The sequence below is a fragment of the Aquila chrysaetos genome, chromosome 25, assembly GCF_900496995.4.
Source record: "Aquila chrysaetos chrysaetos chromosome 25, bAquChr1.4, whole genome shotgun sequence".
NCBI lineage: Eukaryota > Metazoa > Chordata > Aves > Accipitriformes > Accipitridae > Aquila > Aquila chrysaetos.
The window spans coordinates 9,663,207-9,676,119 of NC_044028.1; the positions used below are offsets into that span (position 1 = coordinate 9,663,207).

The 12,913-nt window shown below is 39.7% G+C and overlaps 1 protein-coding gene across 5 annotated transcripts in view; it reads right to left on the reverse strand.

Moving 5' to 3' along the window:
• Positions 1-12,664, reverse strand: part of VPS35L (VPS35 endosomal protein sorting factor like) — a 59,373-nt gene extending 46,709 nt beyond the window's left edge. Inside the window, exons 1-7 of one of the 5 annotated variants that reach the window (XR_005931422.1) lie at positions 9,093-11,156; positions 7,266-7,365; positions 6,098-6,265; positions 5,656-5,778; positions 5,278-5,302; positions 4,194-4,270; positions 2,595-2,723 (exon numbers count right to left, since the gene is read on the reverse strand). Coding sequence is in view for 4 of the 5 variants with exons in the window: in XM_041120175.1 (XP_040976109.1) it covers positions 2,595-2,723; positions 4,194-4,270; positions 5,278-5,302; positions 5,656-5,778; positions 6,098-6,265; positions 7,266-7,365; positions 9,093-9,133 (663 nt within the window). In the remaining variant the exon portion in view is untranslated. Of the gene's footprint in view, positions 1-2,594; positions 2,724-4,193; positions 4,271-5,277; positions 5,303-5,655; positions 5,817-6,097; positions 6,266-7,265; positions 7,366-9,092; positions 11,157-12,563 lie in introns of those variants that run through there. The other 4 variants (XM_030001433.1, XM_041120175.1, XM_030001435.2 and 1 more) reach the window with 4 other exon arrangements.
• Between the last annotated feature and the right edge of the window lie 249 nt (positions 12,665-12,913).

Genomic DNA, 12,913 nt, shown 5'->3' on the forward strand with positions numbered 1-12,913 from the left:
AAGTCACATTTGAAAATGTATTAGACAACATCGTTCTAGTATCGTTGAATACAAGTCCAGGAGGAGCCATTTATGATATTAATTCAAAACACACAGTGAGGAATAAAGATATTTTAAAGATATTTAATTAAGCTATACTTAGTTTTCCAAGATAGTGCAAAGACTGCAGACTAAACTGCAGTCAAAAACTTTGTCTCAAAGAATCAACTTCCACCTGAAGAAAACAGGCAAATGACTGGGGGGGGAGAGAAAGCCACCTCCTCCCTACGTGAGCCAAACACAGCCTTTGACCATGAGTCTTCTCAGGTCTCTAAAACTGAGAAGTACAGTATCCTCCGTGATCTCTGTCCCTTCTCTCTCCTTCATCAGGACACAATTCTTCGATCTCAATGGAATAAATAAAGTTCAAGTTTTCATTACATTCAAAAAATCCAGGAAGCAATCCAATATCCCACAAGACTGTTTTGTTTAAACAAGAAAATCGTAACATTTGAGCATGCCTAAACAAGGGGCACACTTAGTGTTTTTGCTTTATTCTTCGGGGAGGAAGAGTGCAACAAAAAGACAGGTGAGAGCACTCACATCTTAAAACCAAGGTAGAATCTTCCCTACTGCGTGGTAAGTCAGTCACCTTCAAAGAAAGGTAATTCAGTAGCTGTTTAGGACCTACACACACCATAAACACTTACTTACCACTTTTCTTAGAGCTCACACACATAATCAACTTACTTCAGCTTACTCTAAGTAGCTTAGCTTATTCCATCTTGACAAATAAAGTATCTTATAAAAAGGCACTTGAGGAATTCACGTTATAAATTCAGACCCTGCCTTAATAACCAGAATTCTTCCTGCACTTCAGGCTCTGTAAAACTCTCATACAGAGAATGAAGGCTCCATCCCCAATGTCCAAATGAAAGATCTTGTGTCCAAATGAAAGGTAATTCTGGCATTCAAATTAAAATCGCTTTTTCCAGCCCAGTATACAGTTCTGAAAATAACTACCAAAAAAAGGCCAAATTTACTTCTCCTATTGCAGACTAATCAGTATGTCATACTAATAATGATAGACTATATATATAACCACAGCTTGATGTCAAGAAAACTGCTTAGTTCTTTAAGAGAACATTCTTAAAATTACGTTATTTACTAGGAAGAACCACAGCAAGGAAAGTTCGGTTAGGTTTCTACCCTACCCTGCTTTGTAAGTATAGAATTATTATTAGTTATAGTCTCCTTTCTTTATGAAAGATTTTTGTATTCATATTAAATACCCAAACACCTATTTCATTCTTACCCAGTCTTTCAATTAATGATGACCATCTGCAGCACAAAGTTCAAGTGCAAAGTGAACAATACACAGACAACACTTTGAGAAAAACATATGCAATTTTGATCCTACTTTTCTAAAAGCAAGCACCAAATCCCATCTTAAAAACTACAGTATTTCAAAATTGTTTGTGAAATCATTTGTAAAAGAATATATGAAAGTATTAACATGTAGATTATCACTGCATGTCAGACACTGTATATATACGTATTAATGCACTGTAAATACACTATGTCCATATCCCATTTCTCCTCCTCCAGACTTCTAATGTTGTATTCTTTTTCACTAAGATATTCACACTTCACAAAGCTATATAGGGATTTATTTTTTTTAAAGAATAATAGTGCTGATTTCATGGTATTACAATAGACCATTAGTCACCCAAGGTCACACAATTTTCTGATCTCACTTCATTTATGTTTTATTTCCTTTATTGTCTTTACCACAATTTAAGCTCAAATTACTGCAAACAGTTTTCACAAGAGTATCCAGCATGAGAAAAAAAATAATTCTGACTTTATATAACCCTGCTTGATGACTATTAGCATTACATCAGTTTTACAGCTTTTAACGATGTCATTATCTCCTCTGTCCTCTGATGCACTCTGCCTCTGGCCTTTTTTTAAAGGCCAAGCCAAACAAAAGAGCATTTAATTGTCCTATTCCCCCCTGCTCCCCTCACAGCCTGTCACCCCAAATGAGCCAGAGGAAGACTGTGGAGAAGTTTAAAAAAACAAAACAAAACAAACAAAAAAAAAACCAAAAAACCCCAACTTAAAAAATCTGGAGTTGTTTTCTGTACTTTGCTAGGGTGCTAAATCAGATTATTCAGTTGCCTTTGTAAATCTGGATGGGGAATACATGGATGTTCAAAAGGCCATTCTGGTATTATTTGGGATGGGGTGCAAGAGGGTAGACGGGGAAGAGGAGAGGACAGGAAATCATATGTCCTAGAAAGAGTTGATACCACTACATGCTATTCTTTCTAATTATCTCTAACCAGGTAAAATTTCCACATCTGTCATTTGGCCACTCTCTTTAATGAGAACTCCACCCCACATACCCTAGTCAAAATCAACATAAACAACGAAGTTGAAAATCCAACTGTTCTCAGACATCATAAAACTCTGAAAGAAATGAGTTTCAGTGAAGAACAGAAGCAAATAGTAGAAAAATAACAGAAACCCTTCTTTCCCCAAGAAAGAAATCAGACAAGCCACACCACCAAATTCACCAGTTCTGTACACAGCAAAAATGTAAAACTGACCTGGATGACTATTTTCAAAGCTTTTACTTTCTGATCAGACGACCAAGCATCCTTCAAAGACTGGTTTAGTTCTTCAATTCTGTTCATGTAATCCTGCTGAGTCAAATTCAACAGCTCTTTCTGTGACCCCTGGCAAGAAAACACAAGTCTACTTAGTAAGAGAGGGAGGGAAGGAAGGAGAGTGCCGTTATTATAGAGTCAAATCATCAGTGGGGGGGAACCCGCAAAACTTATTAAAGAATTACCTAATTTTCACTTCTTACCTTTGCATCATCAATACTGCAGGTGTTTGGCACAGGAGTGCATCACAACTGCTTTGGTTTTCAAGAGACATACATGCTGGTACCCAAAGTTGTCCGTGAGATCAGAAATGCTGGACTATTTCAGTGGTATTGTACTTGTGGTATAATTAAGACACTAACACTATACATAAGCATATTAGCACCTATGTAGAAGTAGTATCAGAGAGAAATGAAACATTTTGCCAGCAAGGTCCTAAAAAATTTGTTGACAGCAAGAAAAATCTGGCTTCACTCTCAGTAAGAAAATAAAACTATCTTCACTTCACGCTCAGTACTGGAGCATTCTTGCTATCTTTTTTCCAGAAGACCTTACCTTATAAAAACATTACATAGCAAAAATAAACTTGCGAAACACTGGAAGCAGAAATAATTGTTTAAGCTTTAGAACCAAACTGACACAGGAACAATGTGACTATAAATGCAGTTAGAAAAATCAAAGGGTGGTTCTGGAACAGCCTTCAGTAGAAGCATGAGTGACATTAAAAACTACCTTCAGGACTAGTTTTGAGGAGTTTATTAAGCTGCATTACAGAACAGATTTCATAATATAAGAGTCTAGAAACAATCATCAGTAAAAACAATCACAGGTGAAGAGATAAAATGCAAACACAATTAGTTTCACACAAGGTTACATATTTCCTTATGGTAAAGGGTACTTTATTCTTCTACTAAAAGAATCCAATCCTTTATTTGTGATATGCAACTATTAGAACTGTGCTGGCTCAGGCAACAGGCAATCTGAAGTTAGTTAAGATGCAGAGGTTTCAAAACAACATTACCCAAAACAATTCTAGAAGTACCCCACAGATTCAGGTTCTAGGAAAGTAAGTTATGGAACACCTCATCTTTGCACAGTAAAATACTGCAGTTTGAGAAATAACTTGAGTACTCAGTATTTCTATCACACACATAAATGTAACTTTAAGCTCAGGTAGACAGTATGCAGCTTCTGCAACACGGGCAAACAAAATTATCAGATGTTAAGACTATTAGGCTTCATGAAGTTTTACAGCAGCTGCAGACCATACACAGTACCAACGTAAATCAACGCTGGTAGATCAGGTGAATTTTTCAATCGCAATTTCTAGTGATACAAAAATATGATTCTGCCTGCATCCTATAACAATAAGGATTGAAATTACTAGATAAGTCCCATGGAAAGTATGTATTTGTCTAAATACTGCATAAGCACACGCAGAATCAGGACATTCTTAAAAGGTTTCATAAAAGATTTTTATTTCACAAATTTATTTCACTTTTAAAATGGTGATGTATTTCGATCAGAGAACTTTCTCACCTCTTCCAGATCATCCAGCTCTTCTAACCTTGTCCTCACTTTTTCAGAAACTGCTGAGCCAGTAGTTGTAGCTTTTCCTGTAAAGAATTATATGTTTGAGTTTCTTTAACATTTAAACACTCGGACTTCTAAAGGGAAACAAACCTGACAGAAAACAAGTGGTGTGATCCATTCGGTAGCTATTCCTGAAGAGACATACCTACAGTTCATTCACTTTGAACAGGGAATGACAAGTAAGCGAAACTGAATATAAATGGATTTTCTTGCAAGTTTTGCTGGTAAGGAAAGAATCACTGGATAGAATCATAGGATAATTTAGGTTAGAAAAGCCCTACGGAGGTCTGTGTCCAACTCCCCTTCTCAAAGCAGGTCCGATTTTGAAGTTTAACAGGTTGCACAGAGTTATATCCAGTCAATCTAACGATACCTAAAGATAGATTTTTCACACTCTCTCTGGACATCCCGTTCCAGTGGTTGACCAACCTCATTCCAAAAAAGTATCTTTTTTTTTTGCAGAAGCTGAAATGCTGCATGTTTACTCATATATAAAAATTCTGATTTACTATGCAATCAGCTATGACTACTTAAGCCTGGATTTGCTTTGCTAGAAAACATGATAAAATATTTAACATTTGGTTCTTTTTTGAACACTCAGCACATAGTTGAAATCATTTCACTTTCATGTAAAGAGAATAACTGAACAAGTTCCCAAGGGACTTGTTTGCCTTCCCTTCCAGCAAGCAGAAGAGTTGATAAACATGATTCTCAAAATATCATTGCTCACTTTAAATGTAAGAAAGTTTTAAACTACAGTGGAAGGCAGCAAATTCCATTTCCTTCCACAACACATAATCATGAATTCATTAGCCTACAAGGCATACAAGACAAGATGGTTGGGTGATTTTCAATAATTAAGTAAAAATCCAGCAGAGGTCTTATTCACAAAAAAACCCATAGATCCAACCATATGTCAGAATGGGGGAAGGAGACGAAATCACCTTTCAACCATTCTTTGCCACAAACCTGTCACTGCAACCTACCTCAAGCAAAATCTGTTAATGTTACATATAAAGGAACTGCTTACCTTTTTCAGATCCCATGTACAGATTCTGTGAGAAAACAGAAGCCGCAGACTTTTAGAAAACATATACTCATTAGCATTCCAAGAATGCACAGGATAATTACACTGCTAATTAAGCCTCTAATCATTTAGAAGTAGACATAAGACCAGCAGTTATTTGTATTGTTACAAAAAGACAAAGTGATGGCTTCTAAGTATCAACAGACTTCCGGACTCCAAAACAATCATTGTAAGTGAGAGCTTGTGGTACAGCTTTCTACAATATTAAAACTGAAATTTAGAGGACCAGTATTTACTCACGAAATAATTACAAAACAGCAACATCCGAAATCCATTAAAGGTCTAGTACAAATAAATAAAACTGGAGAAGCTGCCACTTACAATAGAGAGCTTCTCTGTTGTTGTGTATCTAGAAAGGATTTCACCACGTTTGCTTGACCATGGTTCAAAGTCACTTCCTACTGCTGAGCTGTCATCTTTATCCCGTTTCTTTCGTGTACTATCCTATGAGAGGAGTACGAGTGCAAATGTTAAATACAAATCTGAGAAAAAAAAAAAAAAAAAGAGAAGGCTGATAAAAGTCAGCTTAATGTTTCAAGTGGTTACTGATCCAAAAAGTAACAATACTAAAAAAAAAAATTCCATATTTAAATAAATGTCAACATAAAGCAGGCAAATAAAAAATACTTTAATCTACTAATACAGTATATTTTCTACTTGCATTAACCTCCAAATTGGTGAGACAAATACATTTTATCCAGGGTTGGCTTTGTGGTTTTGGTTTTGTTTTTATTTTATTTAGTTAACTTCCCTCCAGCGTTACCATGGTAGCAGTAGTCGTCACAGGATCTGCAGCTGCTGCAAATAATGACAATGGATCAGTACCGTCCAATACACTGCTCAATGGATCCATCACAGAACTAGAAGAAGAGGAGGAGGTAGAAGAAGTACTTCCTTTCCGGTTCATTTTCTTGGTCTTGGATTCAGTAACCTGAAAGAAAAATTCAAAACTATTAAACAAAAAGACTTTCTCTTCCCCCTATTTTCTTTAATAAATCATCAAAATATGCACTACATAAATTATGCTAATGAAATTTAGCATAAATTTGCAATGAAATGAAATCATAAATTTGCAATGAAAGCAAAGACCCACCTAAAAGAAACTCTTTAGAATCAGTATTAGCATTTAAATTGAAGTACCTCTTTTTCCCCTGAATCTGGAGGCACTCTGCCCTAGCATTTCCATTACTTTTTTCTTCTTCCTTCCAATTCTGGGTCTAAAGAACTATAAGAACAGCCATTCTAAATTTCTTTCTAGTAACCCTCCTCTGTTTTATTGTTTTTCTCCCTCTCGTCCAACCTCTTTCTTGCTATTTGATTTCCTCTGCCAGTCTCATCTTTACTTTTCTTGTACAATACTCAAGCCTGAAACGTCAAATCCATTCCTAAGGCCTCCATCTTATCTCCCCACTGACCTTCCTGAGTAGAAGCTGCTGTCCATTTATCATTAATTAGCGTATGACTATCATCTCTTTGAAGCTGGATTTTTTTGTACATCCACATTTTTAAAAGCCTCTCAACCATTAAAGAAATTATAAATGTTTTAAAGCATACAGCTGACTGGAAGTTAACCCAAAACCAAATCTTACATCAAGCAATTATGCAGGTTATTTGTAATGCAACAATTTGATTTTAAACTTATCCATTATTCAGCATTTAATGCAACCAAGAAAAACCACAAGTTGAAATGCTATATTAGTCAGAAGGAGACTGTTTCTGACACATAACAGCACCAACAAATTTCTGTAAAGGACAAGCAACAGAATACACCTTGATGCCTCTAAAATAACAGGCCACTAACACAGAAAGCAAATTCACTAGTACTACCACCAACTTCAAAGTTTTTTAATTTTAAAGGAGTGGAAGTAAGAAGAGGAACACAATCAGTTTTAATTCACATTTATTTTCCAAAAGCACAAAAAGAAACTCACTGTAATGGGCTTTAGCGGATGATAGTCACCAAAATCCAAGGGTACAGATTCCAGTTTGCACACTTCTGATTCTGAAACATAGTTTCTTGATCTCGCATGCCTTAAAAAGAAAGAGTAAAGGGAAAGTATACATGCATATAAATAACCACATACTTGGGAAAGAGAAACATATCCAATGTCTACATAGATGCAGGCATAGTTACAAAAAGAAATGCATGTTGAAAAATAAGTTGCTGTAAATACCAAAATTTCTCTCTCTATTGAGATACACCAACTAAAACTGAAGAAATTTTACTTTTAGCCATTCAAATGTATTCTGCCTCTACACCTGGATTCTATTCCACTCCATTGGACACCAAAAGGGCAATATAACCAAGCATTTGTATGTGTGACAGGCTGATGGAGATTACTAACCACATCTTTTAAACTGAACAGTATGAGTGAAAGAAAAAGGTAAGTGTGAAAACACAAGGGAACAAATCAAAGTGATCGTGCACAGATATAATGAGGGACTACACAGATTCACTTGTGCAGCTACAAAGCTCTTTCCTGAGAAATCTATTTATATCTGTTCACTGTACTCATAACAAAAGTTGCAAAAGTCAAATTATAAGAAAAAAACCTATCGGTACTCATATCCTTGCATTTGTGTATAAGTCCTTGTATAAAAGCCTTGTATCTCCTATGAAAATTAAGCATGCCATTAAGTGAAATAAATCACAAAAATATACATGTTTCAGGTTTTATTTTGAATCTGATATTAAGAGAAAACTGTGAGAACCATGGCCTCCGTCTCTAATTTAAAAAAGACTTGATTCCAGAAAAGAACATAAACACAAGTATTTGAGTAAAACAACATTGCCACTAGGAACTAACAGTAACATACATTATTTATCAATCACAGTTTAAGGACACTGCTCTTTTACAAAATAGATCATTCATTCTGGGTTTAATTGCTTAAATATAAATATAAATTTATATTTTTAAAGGCTTTTAAAGCATGTTTGACAATGTAGGAGGCAAAAAAAGGGGGATTAAAAGTTCCCTGATTAGCACCGGATGACGATTTCAAAAGTGACTTAACAGTTACAAATGCTTTCTAATATCTCTGACAACATATCAATATATGAAATCAATTCCTTTTAATTGTATGGAGTAGCAGTAATGGTTAAACCAGTAAATGAAAATATGAAGTCACAAAAATACATAGGACAGCTGCTTCCTAAAACAACTGCCGTCATAGCTACCACATGGTACCTTCCTTTAGCAGTAGCAATAGTTAAGTACTAAGGCAGAAAGATATCCAAGTAAAATCTAGAAAAATATATTTGCAAATGTTTTCTCTGCATTCTACTCTCCATAATTTCTTGTTTTGTTTTTTTTTTTTTTAGTACTTGAAACATGCAGAGCAGCTAATTGTTCTTTCCCGTTTCATCCAGGATCCTGAGAATGTTTATAGCACACACTAAGGCCTTAGCTGAATGAGTAAAACTAGTGGACACACAAAGGTTTCTTTAATCAGACTCCTAATGAAAACAAACAGCATCCCCCCCCACATAATATGTATCTTTCCCACAAAAGCTAATCCAAACTTTCAAAGAATTCCATTTCTACTCGGAGAACTAACTCATTAGGAAGAATTCCAGCAGTGCCAAGCAGCCAGCTCTTCTATAGATATTATGTACCTCCCAAAAACCCAGATTCATTTAAAAAAAATATTAAGAATGAGTTTAATTTATGGTTGTGCTACTCCAAGGAGAAGCTTCGACATCTAATGAGATACAGCAGAGCAAAAGAAAGAGTCTAGTGAAATCCAGGTGCTTATTCCTTTTGTTTTCTTGAATCTGCAGCTCCTTTTCTTTATACATGAACAGTGTCTTTAATTTACTGTTGTCCCATGATTCAATGATTCTCCTTGCTCACTTGCTTCATGGGTTAATTAGCATTAGGGTGAAAAATCTTTCAAACTCTTTCTGGCTGCCTAATTATAACACTTCTATTACTCTGTTACAGTTCTGCCAGTATTTCCATACCTCTCCTTTACAGGTATTTCCAAAACAGCAGTAAAGATGTCACTGATAACTCACACTTGGCATACCACTCCCACGCCAAAATCAATCGTACTCTAATTATAATGTAAGGCATCACTGGGCAAGTATACATGTCTAATACACACGTAGGAATGAAGAAGAGCTATTCACCCTGCAAATAAGTCTTTAAAAAGTACATTTACTATGTGGCTATTCAAGTGATAAGACAGCTTGTAACACAGCTAATATGGGGGACAAGTTCAAGCTTGCTCTGACATTATGTTCCATTTACTCTCCAGGGAAAGGAGATTAAGCATTCCTTTCTCGGCCACAGCAGTGCAGCCAACTTCTCAGAGTAAATAAAAATAAGACTCAGGCCAAGCCGGGGTTTCATCCCCAGTGCTTTCTGCAAGATACAGCCCTGCTTGCAGGTGCTGTTTTAACAGTGGGTTTCAACCTTTTTACACACACAAGCATCACTGCAACTGTGACCACTCTGTGCCTTCAACACTTGCCAAACTGCCAACCTTTTTCTCTCCTCCTGGTAAACAACCTTTTTTCCTGGGACCACCGTACTTCCTCCTTACCCCTAAGTTACTGAAGCTCTTCCAGCACCCAGCCCGCCCTACGAACCCAGGTGCCTCCCTCGCACTCCAGGTTCAGCACACAGCCAGCCCCTAAACAGCAGAACAACCAGCCTGGACTCAACACCTTCCCTTCTTGGGACATGACACCTTCCAGGCACACAGCACCCATCCAGAGCCAGTACTCCTCCTAAAGCAAAGGCTTCAAAAAGCTTACAGGGAGCACAAACAAGGCATGTAAAAAGGAAAAGAATCTCTTTAAAACACTAGACATATATTGGTATTGATAATACAATGACATGCATCTCACAAGTGAATGTACCTATCATTATTTGATTATTGAACACAAAACCCCCAAAATAAATGTGGCACTTCAGGACATGGTTTAGTGGGCATGGTGGTGTTGTGTTGACAGTTGGACTCGATGATCTTAAAGGTCTTTTCCAACCTAAACGATTCTATGAATATCTCTAGACATTTACACATAGCTATTACAAAAATGAATTCTAGCCCTAAGTCTTATTTTACTTTATAGATATGCCAATTCTTTTTACTACTCCAACAGATTTTTAAACCAGTAATTTTCTTAATTTGAACACTATGTTATTGCAAGATCCTTTTATTCAGTGGCAACAGGTGCCACTTTTTTCCTCATATGAAGACTAATCAGTATGCAGACGATTAATCTGCAAAACATCTTTTTAAAATTAGCATCCAACAATGCTTAAAAATAGCTAGCATTCTACTGAACCCTATAGCATGACAATATCTTCCATATTACAGAAAAACATGCATTAAAACAGTTTCCTCTTGTTCATTATTTCTCCATGGGCACTTCTCCATCAGTAGTACCAGACCTACTTATTGGCCTGCTACCTCATTGCTGTATTGTGTAAAAATCAATTTATCAGTATCTCTACTGCTCTGCTTTGTGGCTGCAGTCCTTAGTTTTTCATTATGTTTTGCTACTGCTAGAAATTCAAGTTGCAGCCACATCTATTTCTGTTTCTGCAAGGTCACAGACCACACACAGGTATTCCACTAAACTTACTGCACTCAAAGTAAGTACCAACAGTTCCAACAGCCAACTAATGTGTCAGAGCTGTCTTACACCCTCAAATTTTCTTAGGTACATAAATTCAAGTTTTAAAATATTTCACACCCCAGTGAATTTATTTTAAAAAGCATAGCTCCGGTGTTTTTATAAAACCTCAACTGGTTTCATTAACAATGACTTTCAAATCCACCAATTATTTCCACTTTTTATTAAATATGAAAGTTGGCTCACACATTAAAATGACATGAAAGAGTGAGACATGGTTTTCAGCATCACAATGTATATGGGGAAAACTTTTTGGCATCCTAATGCTCTAACTGCTGTATATCACTTTTCTTGATTCCACAGTAGGTTTGATTTCTAGTTTGCTCAGGACTATAACCCATCAGCCACATCAAAACCTGGAAGTTAGATATATTCAAGGCGTTAAAAGAACAATAGCCTCAGGAGAGCAAGTCTTCCACAAAATCAGCTCATTTGTGAACAAGTTTGAAGAAAAATTAACTATGAACATATTTTCCTTTACTCTGTCAGAGAAAGGGTGCCTATTTTATCCTTTTCTTTCCACAACAAACACCAGACCGTGAGTTACTCCATGTCCTAGGCAGTGCAGCTTCCTCAGCTGTGCACCCAAGTTCTCCTGCAGAAATACCGGCACGCCGCTCGAAGCCGACTCTGCCTCTTCACTTTGTAGCCCGTAAACACCCCGTCTACTTCTAAGGAGCCTGTGAAAGACAACTAACAGCGGCTAAGGGGTGCTAGCAAACCTAAGTCCACCGTACGAAACCGTCGTCTTCCCTGGCGAGTTTTGAGGAAGGCGCGAGCGGCCGCTTGCCGCGACCCCACAGTGACACCGCCCGGTCGCGGCGGGAGGAACACGCCTTTCCTCGGATGGAGGACGCGCATCGTACAAAACACAGCAACGGGATCAAATCGAGCCGAATGTGAGCTGCCCGACAGTAGCCTTCTTGCCTCGCCAGGGGACAATGAACGCACGCCGGTGCAGAGGCCAGCGGCCGTCCTCTCCCGCCCGGGCTCTCGCAGCAGCCCCTCCGCCGCCCTCCTGCACGGCCCCCGCGGCGCCTCCGGCGGGGGAGCCCCCACGTAGCACGGTGCAGAGCTGGACCACCGCCCCGGCACCCCAGGTGGCTTAACGTAAAACCAGCGTCTCATAAATCCGATCTGCATCTCCGCATTTCTCCCGACGGCCGCCAAGAGGGCCGCCGGACTGCCGTCCCACGCCAGCGCGGCCGCGGTACCCAGCGCCCCGGCTCCCTCCCGCCACTCGCGGAGGTTCCAGTCCCCTCGGGCCGAGCGGCCCCGAGCCCCGGCGGCGGCGAGCGCTTTCGCTTCCCGAGGGCGAGGCTTCCCCGGCGCCGCAGCCCTCGCTCGGCACGCCCGGGCGTTCTCCGAGCCGCCCCCGCCTCAGCCCCCCAAGGCTGCGAGGGGCGCCGAGGGCGACGGCTGCCCTCACACAGCCGCGGGAACTCGCGGCCCCCTCAGAGCCCGCTACCCGACCCTGCCGGGCCCCCTCCCGCCCTCTCGGGGCCGGGAGGAGCGCAACCCCCTCTTCGGGAAGGGGGCAGGCAGCGCCCGGCGCCCCCGCCCGCGCCTCCCACAGCCTCACCAGGGGAAGGCAGCCATCTTGCCGCCCCGTCACATGACGCCGCGGCCGGGCAGCGCCTTCCGCCGCCATTTCCCGCCCCGCCCCGCGGCGGGAAGCGGCTCGCCTCAGAGCCGGCGGTTAGCGGCGGCCTTGGGGCGATCGGTGACGGGCTGGCTCCAGCTGCAGCCGGGCGGCCGCGGAAGCTCCTCTCCAGGCCTTTTTTTGGAGCCTCGTGTAAAATACTACACGGGCATAACGCCACAGCCGGAGCTTTTCAGGGACGGGTCGGAAGACCCTTATTGACCGGTACGAACTGCAGCGAGTTGTGAGGCGGAAAGCCTTGCACCATAGGATTTGCCTTTTCCTAGTTT